Raw genomic sequence first — 9280 nt, 5'->3', positions numbered from 1 at the left:
AGCTGGAAATAGCCATACTTTTCTTTTTTTTTTTTTTTTGAGACGGAGTCTCTCTCTGTCGCCCGGGCTGGAGTGCAGTGGCCGGATCTCAGCTCACTGCAAGCTCCGCCTCCCAGGTTCCCGCCATTCTCCTGCCTCAGCCTCCCGAGTAGCTGGGACTACAGGCGCCCGCCACCTCGCCCGGCTAATTTTTTTTTTATTTTTTAGTAGAGACGGGGTTTCACCGTGTTAGCCAGGATGGTCTCGATCTCCTGACCTCGTGATCCGCCCGTCTCGGCCTCCCAAAGTGCTGGGATTACAGGCTTGAGCCACCGCGCCCGGCCCATACTTTTCTTAAAGCTTCCACAGTTTATGCATTCTGTTCCCTCTCCCTAAAATGCCCTTCCCCTTGGCTGATTCCTAGTGGCCTTTAAGACTCAGATCAAATGTCAGCTTTTCTGGGAAGCCTTCCCTGGCCACTACTCTTCCCACCGCCTCACCTAATAGGTGCGTGTACTTGGTGCGGGCTCTCACCCTCATCCTAGGCCCATGGTATAACTGTTCTTATACCGGTTTGGCGCCTCCGCCGGTCTGTGAGTCCTCAACAGAAACGATTGTTCTCAATTCTGAATCCCCAAGGCCTAGCACAGCACCAGGCATAGAGTTGGCACTTCATGAACATTTGCCAGATGAGTTTTTTATGTACCAGGTTCTGGGTACTTTTCAAATACACTAATATGGTGTGGGTCTTTTGGTCTTAGAACCCTTCACACTCTTAAAAATTATTGAAGACCCCCAAACAGCTTTTTTGTTGAAGTGGGTTATATCTACCAATAGTTGCCATATTAAAATGAAACTTGAGAAAACTTTTAAATATGTATCAATTCGTTAAAAATAACAAAAATAAACTCATTACACATTAACCATGTTAACATAATGTTCTAAATGAAAGATAACTATATTCTCATTCTCCGAATTAATGAGAGTATGGAAATTATTTTACATTTTTACAAATCTCTTTACTCTCCGGCTTCCAAGGGAACAGCTGGATTCTCAATATCTCCTTCATATTTGATCTGTTGCTTTATGTTGGTTACTGAGACATATGAAGAAAATCCGGTCTCACAACAGGTAAGCAATTGGAAAGATTTATTTATTTATGTATTTATTTAATTTATTTTGAGACAGAGTCTCACTTGGTTGCCCAGGCTGGAGTGCAGTGGTGCGATCTTGGCTCACTGCAACCTCCGCCTCCCAGGTTCAAGCAATTCTCCTATGTCAGCCTCCTGAGTAGCTGGGACTACAGGCATGCACCACCATGCCTAACTAATTTTTGTATTTTTAGTAGAAACGGGCTTTCACCATGTTGGCCAGGCTGGTCTCGAACTCCTGACCTCAAGTGATCCGTCTGACTTGGCCTCCCAAAGTGCTAGGATTACAGGCGTGAACCACCAAGCCTGGTCTATTTATTATTATGATTATTATTATTTGTTTTTTATTTTTTTGAGACAGTCTTGTGCTGTCACCCAGGCTGGAGTGCAGCGGGGTGATCTCAGCTCACTGCAACCTCTGCCTCCGAGATTCAAGTGATTCTCCTGCCTCAGCCTCCTGAGTAGCTGGGACTATAGGCATAAGCCACCACACCCAGCTAACTGTTGTATTTTTTTGTTTGTTTGTTTTGTTTTTTTGAGACAGAGTCTCGCTCTGTCGCCCAGGCTGGAGTGCAGTGACACAATCTCGGCTCACTGCAACCTCCGCCTCCCAGGTTCACACCATTCTCCTGCCTCAGCCTCCCGAGTAACTGGGACTACAGCCGTCAGCCACCATGCCCGGATAATTTTTTATATTTTTAGTAGAGATGGGGTTTCACTGTGTTAGCTAGGCTGGTCTCGAACTCCTGAACTCAAGTAATCTGCCTGCCTTGGCCTCCCAAAGTGCTGGGATTACAGGTGTGAGCCACCATGCCAGGCCTGGCCTATTTATGGTTTTTTTGAGACAAGGTCTGGCTCTATCACCCAGGCTGTAGTGCAGTGACACAATCACGGCTTGGCTCACTGCAGCCTTGACCTTCTGGGCTCAAGTGTTCTCTCCGCCTCAGTCTCCTCCAGTAGCTGGGACTACACATGTGCACCATCATGCCTGGCCTTTTATTTTATTTTATTTTTTTAAATAGAGATGGTGTCCCACTATGTTGCCTAGGTTGGTCTCAAACTCCTAGGCTCAAGCTACCCTCCTGCCTCAGTCTCCCAAAGTGCTGGAATTACAGGCCTGAGCCACTGTGCCTGGCTGATAATTGGCAGTTTCTTAAGGGGCAGTTGCCATGTAGAACGTGAAACAGTATCAATGACCTTTTTGTACTGTTAAACTAAAATCCATTGTTTTGGCCGAGTACGGCAGCTCACGCCTGTAATCCCAGCACTTTGGGAGGCCAAGGTGGGTGGATCACCTGAGGTCAGGAGTTTGAGACCACCCTGGCCAACATGGTGAAACCCTGTCTCTACTAAACCTACAAAAATTAGTCGGGTGTGGTGGTGGCACACGCCTGTAATCCCAGCTACTCGGGAGGCTGAGGCAGGGGAATCACTTGAACCTGCGAGGTGAAGGTTGCAGTGAGCCGAGATTGCACCACAGCACTCCAGCCTGGGTGACAGAGCAAGACTCTGTCTCAAAAAAAAAAAAAAAAAAAAATCCGTTTTCCTGAACTGCACCTTGATTGGATCTTTTACCCATGCATGATTTTGTAACACCGTGCATTGGTCATATGAAAAATAATTGATTCACTGAGCTATGCAAATCTTCCAAATATTAATGTTTCATTATTTAAAAAAATCACAATAGGTTTCAGGCCAGGCGCAGTGGCTTATGCCTTTAATCCCAGCACTTTAGGAGGCCGAGGTGGGTGGATTGCCTGAGCTCAGGAGTTTGAGACCAGCCTGGGCAACATGGCAAAACCCTGTCTCTACTAAAAATATAAAAAGTTAGCTGGGTGTCGTGGCGGGCGCCTGTAGTCCCAGCTACTCAGGAGGCTGGGGCAGGAGAATTGCTTGAACCCAGGAGGTGGAGGTTGCAGTGAGCTGAGATTGCACCACTGCATTCCAGCCTGGGCAACAGAGTAAGACTCTGTCTTAAATAAATAAATAAATAAATAAATAAATAAAAATAAAATAAAAAATCACAATAGGTTTCAACAGTAAAGTCTTTGTTTTTCTTCATAGTATTATACTGGAGAACAGTAAAGTCTTTAAGTTTTAAATTTTGGAAAGCTGTGAAGCTCATGTAGCAAATACAAGTATTTGAAAATTCTATTTTTCACTTGAAAGCCTGAACTGTATCATTGGCAACAAACACTGTCAGATTTTTCCCTGAAGTGACAGACTCACTTTGTTCCTTTTTATAAAAGTTCTACCAGCTACCTAAGTCTGATAACCAGTTTGTCGGTCATTCTTTTGAGTAAACGTGGCATTCCACAAACAAGCAGCTAGTTCAGCTCGGAACTCAAAGAATGGTCTAAGTTATTTCCTCCTGAAAACCATCATACCTTGGTATGCAAAATGCCTTATGCATACTTCCCACTTTATCAGACAGAATGTTGAAAAGACTTTTCCTGCAGGATTAAGGTTTAATTAAATTAATACATTTAGGCTGGGCGTGGTGGCTCACGCCTGTTATCCCAGCACTTTGGGAGGCTGAGGCAGGCAGATCACGAGGTCAGGAGTTTAAGACCAGTCTGGCCAACATGGTGAAACCCCGTCTCTACTAAAAATACAAAAATTAGCTGGGCATGGTGGCATGTGCCTGTAATCCCAGCTTCTCAGGAGGCTGAGGCAGAATTTCTTGAACGGGGACCCAGGAGGTGGAGGTTGCAGTGAGCCGAGATCATGCCACTACACTCCAGCCTGGGCTACAGACCAAGACTCCGTCTCAAAAAAAAAAAAAAAAAATTTTTTTACTTCATCAAGTACATTTTTTTTGAGTCTTGCTCTGTTGCCCAGGCTGGAGTGCAGTGGCGTGATCTCAGCTCACTGCAACTCTGTGTCCCAGGTTCAAGCAATTCTGGTGCTTCAGCCTCCCGGGTAGCTGGGATTACATGTGTGCGCCACCATCCCCAGCTGAGGAAAATAATGTCTTGGTATTGTTATGAAAATAATTTTGACCTATGGACCCCTGAAAAGGTCTTAGGGAACCCTAGGGGTCTGAGGACCACATTTGAAGAGTTGCTGGTCTAATGGGTTTTAAAGCCTCTCCCCAGATGGCTCCCAAGGTATCACTAGTGAGAAGTACGTGATTGGTCCCAGTTCCTGAAGACATGACAAGGAAATGGTAACAGGAGTAAGCAGTTGTCCTGGGCTCATAGCTGGAGTTCAGAGTCTGGACTACCACTTGTCAGGGAGGTTGCAGAAGGGATTTGATCTCCAAGGCCCTCAACTCATACTATGACATTGAATCTAGGATTAGGGAGCCCCTGCAGTATGTACTGGAGTTGCCAGTCCTCTGCGTCAGAGAAGTGATAATACATCTAAATTTTCCAGTGCTTAGCACAAGCATGGCTTAGTAAATATTAAATGAATGAATCACAGGTGATAGGAGTGACGGTAGGAAGTTGGCACCATCTCTAATGGGCTGTCCTAGAGTTTCATCTACTTTATTTCTTAGAGAAGGGCTCTCACTCCGTCACCCAGGCCGGCGCACAGTGGCACCACCATAGCTCACTGCGGCCTTGAACTCCTGGTCTCAAGCAGTCCTCCTGCCTTAGCCTTTTAAGTAGCTGGGATTAGAGGCTCGAGCCACCGTACCAGCTACATTCCATCTACTTCAAGCTTTCCCTAATATGGTGGGAGTAGAAGGTGTTAGTAGCAGATGGGTGGTGTTTGTGTTCTACTTGAGGAAATAATGTACTGGGCGGTAGTGTTGACTAAAGAATCATGCATGAAAATAGAGGCCAACCTGAGATGACTGTCAGAGTCCATGCATTATGGGCAGAGTGGGTGGATGAGGACATGGAAGCACACAGCATCCATCTTCCCGACTGGCTCCTTCCACTGACCCACCAGATTAGCAGGGCGGCTGGAACAGGGCTGCTAGCACCTGCCTGGCCACTAGGGGAGCTCTGCCCCTCTAACAATAAATTCTCACACCTGGGTCAAGCTTTTCCCTTTTAGTGATTCTCTAGGCAGGAGTGCCCCAACCCAATCAAGAGTGGTGCCTACCCGAGGCAGCCTCAAGTTGGGATTTTTTTGTTTGCTAATGGCTTCAATCAATTTTGTGGCCATAGTTCTCTTAGGCTCACACACTTACAGGCTTATTATTTTTAGCAAAGCTTCTTTTGAAAATTTGAATTTGGTGGAGGACTGGATTTGCTGACATACCCTGAGTAGTCATGAAGAACAGAATGTCCTGGTAGCCACAAGGAGCTGTAATAGCTGCTGTCTCAGCAGCAGCAGAACAACACTTTGTGAGGCTTAGGTGCTGGCCAGTGAGGTGAGGATAACAGGAGTATGACTTCTCAGGCACAGCTTCCCCAATGGATAACTTTAGGGGTCTGGGTGCAAGGATGAAGCGACCTCAGGGGCAGACTGCCAGTCTTCTCTCCCATTTCAAGCCGGATCAAGGAGGGTGACAGAACTCAACCCCACTCTCTCCCCTACTGCCCTGGGAGAAATCTTCTGTCTCCCTTGAAGCCAGGCAGAGGTTGTAGGTAGAATCATTTTTATTGGAACATGACCTGTTTGGGGCTTACAACTCTGCAGCCCCCATGGGTAGCTGGGGGTGGGGGAAGATAGTATCAAAAAACGACGAAGAGAGCTGATGAGGCTGTGGGGACTGGCTGGAAGCTGCTGGCAGGGTGGAGTGGGCTGGGGCCCTGGCAGGTTCAGATCGAGGTACAGCAGCGTTAATAATACTCTTGGAGCGTTAATACTCTGGGGAGGGGCAGGCACTTGGGGGGCCCTAGGGCATGAAGGCACTTGGGGTTAGGGAGGGGAAAGGGGATGTGCTGCGGGATTGGGCAGGGCCAGGCCCTGGGGTTTGGCAGGCACTTTGGGGAGTGCTGGGGTTGGGCAGATTGGGCCCTGACAGCCCAGAAGGCTTTGGTAGTGGCAGGCAGAGTCTCTGGGCTGGGTCTGCGTTAAATAGAAGCGGCTTCTCTAGTGCTCATCTCGAAGCTCTGAAGGCAGGAACTTATACTGCTGCTGCCGGATCTGGGCCAGTTTCTTCCGCGCCTCTTCTAGCTCTCGTTCCTTCCGAAGCATCTCTTCCTGTGCTGCGATGATCTGAGGGTGGAGATCAGGGACTTAGTTCAGTGAGGATGTACAGCAGGGGCATAGGGAAGTTGGGACCAGTACAGACAACATGACTGCCCTCCTGACAGCATTCCTCAGTGTCTGGGGTGAAGCTCACCTGGGCAATGCCGCCGACCATCTTCTCTTTCACCACCACTGTCTCATTCTCCTGCTCTTCGAAGGCTGCAGCCTTTTGTGCTGCTTTCACCAGGTTATCTGAGGCTCGCTTCACTGCGTTGCCAGCAGCCTGGGCAGAGAGAAAGTGGCCTAAGTTGAGAACTCAGGTAGGGTCCCAGTTGAGACAGTCCCTCAATTCTCTCATAGAAACATACATCTCGGGAGTGACAGTTTGAAGCAGTATAGCCCAAGGGACAATGGGATGGGTCAGGGTTCTCACCTGAAGTCGTTTCATTGCCTCCGAGTCCTGGTCAGCCTTGACCTTGCAGGCCACAAGGAGCTGGGCTGTGGAGGCAGCTACCTGCTTGGCTGATGAGATGAGCTTCTCCTGGCTAGCGTGGCCTTGCACAGCTGCATTGGCTGCCTCACACAGATTGTTGGTGGCCGCAGCCACCATCCGGGCCTAAAGCAGGGAGAGTTTGCTTAAAAATATGTCCCTTGCCCTGGTCCATCCCCACTCCAGCCTTTTCAAGTCTCTCAAACTGAAAGAGACCTAGCGGGTATTGCACACTTACAGCAGAAATGAGGCCCTGAGACCACTGTCCATCGTCTAGTGCATTGGCTGGAATGGCACCCACCTGCAGGAAGGAGAAGAGCCTGCTTAGACCTCCATTTTCCTCACTTCAAAGACTCGTTGGCTATGGATGTGGGTGTGGACATCAAAGTGCCGACCCGTCCCCATTCTTGTGGGTATTTAAACACTCACCTTCCCTTGGGCCACTAGTTCTCTCTGGGCAGCCGATGCAGCCTTTACCAGTGCACTGGTGGCTGCTGCAATGGACTTGGCAGCTTCTAGTATCTGTTCCTCAAAGTTCAAGGACTCATCTGCCTCCTGCGATAAGCAAAGGTTGCAGAGAGAGATGTAAAGTCAGAGATGGGGCGGAAGGTGAGGACACTCTGCCATGGTGAGGGTGGAAGAGGAAGGGAGCAGGACTGACCTTGGGTTTGGCCCGGGGCTTCAGCTGCTCTAGCTTTTTAGCTGCAGCCTCAATGGCGGCTGCAGCTCCCAGGAGCTCATTCTCAGCAATGACTGTGGGGTCCTCTGGGTCCACCCATTCTGTTCCTAGTGGGATGAGGGAAGAGGAAAGAGGCTGAGGCAGAGTGGAGAGGTCAAAAGCACCAGAGAGCATGGTTAGTATCATCGGCCCTGGCACCTGTAGGGACTATGGGCAGAGGCTAGCACAGAGCTATCCAGCCAGGAAGCAGAGATCACACCATGATAAGGGTTTTCCATCCATCCCTGTCCCTGGTCACCCCTCACCCTTCATGGCTTCAGCAGCCTGGATGAGCTCAGTGACGGAACCAGCCACACGCTTTGAATGTCCTGTCAACTGCTGCTTCAGTTCTGGGCTTGGCTTCTGCAGGGTCTGGGCAAGAAGCAGGCAGGGGACAAAGAGCATCACATCTTAGGGTCTACCCTGATCTATGAAATAGGGCAGACCATGGCCCCCTCACCCCTATCCCTAGAGCACTCCATACCACAGCCCTCAAACACCACGCTGCCTATCCAAGCACACATCATGCATCACACCTCACACGTGATGGAGACAGTGGGGCTGTGTCACTCACCGGCTGCAAGGAGCAAGGAGAATGATGAGATGAAAGAGATGACGAAGGTAGAGAAGGGGGTGATCAGGTGGGAAGGGAGGAGAAAAAAGAGGAAGAGGAAGAGGTGACTGGGAGAACCAAAGATGATAAGAAGGATAGGGCCTGGGAGAAAGGGAGACTTGGAAAGGAGAACAGATTTGGGAAACAGAAGGTGGGGTAGGGAGGAGATTTGAGCAAAACAGAGAGCAGGGTGTGAGGCCTGCAGGAAGAGAGGCCTGTGTATTCAGAGAGGCTGGTATGAGGAACAAGCTACGCCCTCCCTTACCAGCAGCACATGGTCCAGCAGTTCCAGGTAGCCATTGGCACACTCCCGGCCATAGTGCAGGGCTCGAAGCCGCACATCAGGGGCCACTTCCGGGTGGTAAGCTGCTTCCTGTCCCCAGAGTAATATGTTAGTTTTAGGATCCCAGATCCCTACAGTTTCTTTCCCACTATGTTCTGCCCCAAAGCTGCCTCACAGAAATGCCTCAAGGATTTCTACCTTGCAAGCCCGAAGCATATCTGCAATAGCACGGCGGCTCAGATTGGCTGTGGCAATGACATCTTCTTGGCGACAGGAATTGCCAGCAGCAACGGCCTTGGCTGTTGCCATGGTGATACCCTTGGTCATTCGGATGAAGTCTTCTGGGGTAGAGGTCTTGGCAGGTGGCTCTGGGGAACAGAAAACCTGTGGGGGCAGAACAAGAAGAAAGATTTTACAGTGGCTGAGACTATGAGACAGTGTAGAACTCTGTGTGCATGTGATTTGGTGCAGACATTCACATATCACAGTGAATGTAACAGAAGGCAGCTGGTTATCATTTCTGACTGAAGCAACTGGGGAGTTTGTTTGTTTGTTTGAAATCACAAAAGTAATTACAAAAGTGGCTTTTGGCTGGGTTTTCATTCCCAAAAGAGAGAGAACCCTTGAAGGGGTGAGAGGCAGAGCTGGGCCGTAAAAGATATACATAAAAGATGATAGGAGGGCATTTTAGGTAAATGGTAGGGCATGAACAACCAAGATGTCAAGTGGGAAAGTATCAAGGAATGTTCTGGAATATAGGAATGGTGAAGAAAAGGTTACTGGGGCCTTGAGTATCACACTGAGGAACCTGGAATTTTACATAATATGTGAAAGTCATAAAATATTTTGATGTATGGGTTCTATCTACAAACATTTATTAAAGATCAGCTAGGTGGCAGATTCTATGCAAGGGGCTAGGGATGCTCCTTGTTCTCACGGAGCTTACATTCTGGTT

The 9280-nt window shown here is 48.7% G+C and overlaps 1 protein-coding gene across 2 annotated transcripts in view; it reads right to left on the bottom strand.

Moving 5' to 3' along the window:
• Positions 1 to 5668: 5668 nt before the first annotated feature.
• TLN1 (talin 1) overlaps positions 5669 to 9280 on the bottom strand; it is a 35343-nt gene continuing 31731 nt past the window's right edge. For both annotated transcript variants that reach the window (XM_025360127.1, XM_025360126.1), the window contains 9 exons: positions 8524 to 8709; positions 8308 to 8415; positions 7696 to 7801; positions 7373 to 7497; positions 7141 to 7266; positions 6950 to 7012; positions 6655 to 6837; positions 6376 to 6504; positions 5669 to 6248 (listed from right to left, as the gene is read on the bottom strand). In XM_025360127.1, coding sequence (XP_025215912.1) covers positions 6123 to 6248; positions 6376 to 6504; positions 6655 to 6837; positions 6950 to 7012; positions 7141 to 7266; positions 7373 to 7497; positions 7696 to 7801; positions 8308 to 8415; positions 8524 to 8709 — 1152 coding nt within the window. In that variant the 3' untranslated portion in view covers positions 5669 to 6122. The remainder of the gene's footprint in view (positions 6249 to 6375; positions 6505 to 6654; positions 6838 to 6949; positions 7013 to 7140; positions 7267 to 7372; positions 7498 to 7695; positions 7802 to 8307; positions 8416 to 8523; positions 8710 to 9280) is intronic.

Source organism: Theropithecus gelada, chromosome 15, assembly GCF_003255815.1.
Source record: "Theropithecus gelada isolate Dixy chromosome 15, Tgel_1.0, whole genome shotgun sequence".
Taxonomy (NCBI): Eukaryota; Metazoa; Chordata; class Mammalia; order Primates; family Cercopithecidae; genus Theropithecus; species Theropithecus gelada.
This window is presented reverse-complemented; position numbering and strand designations above follow the sequence as displayed.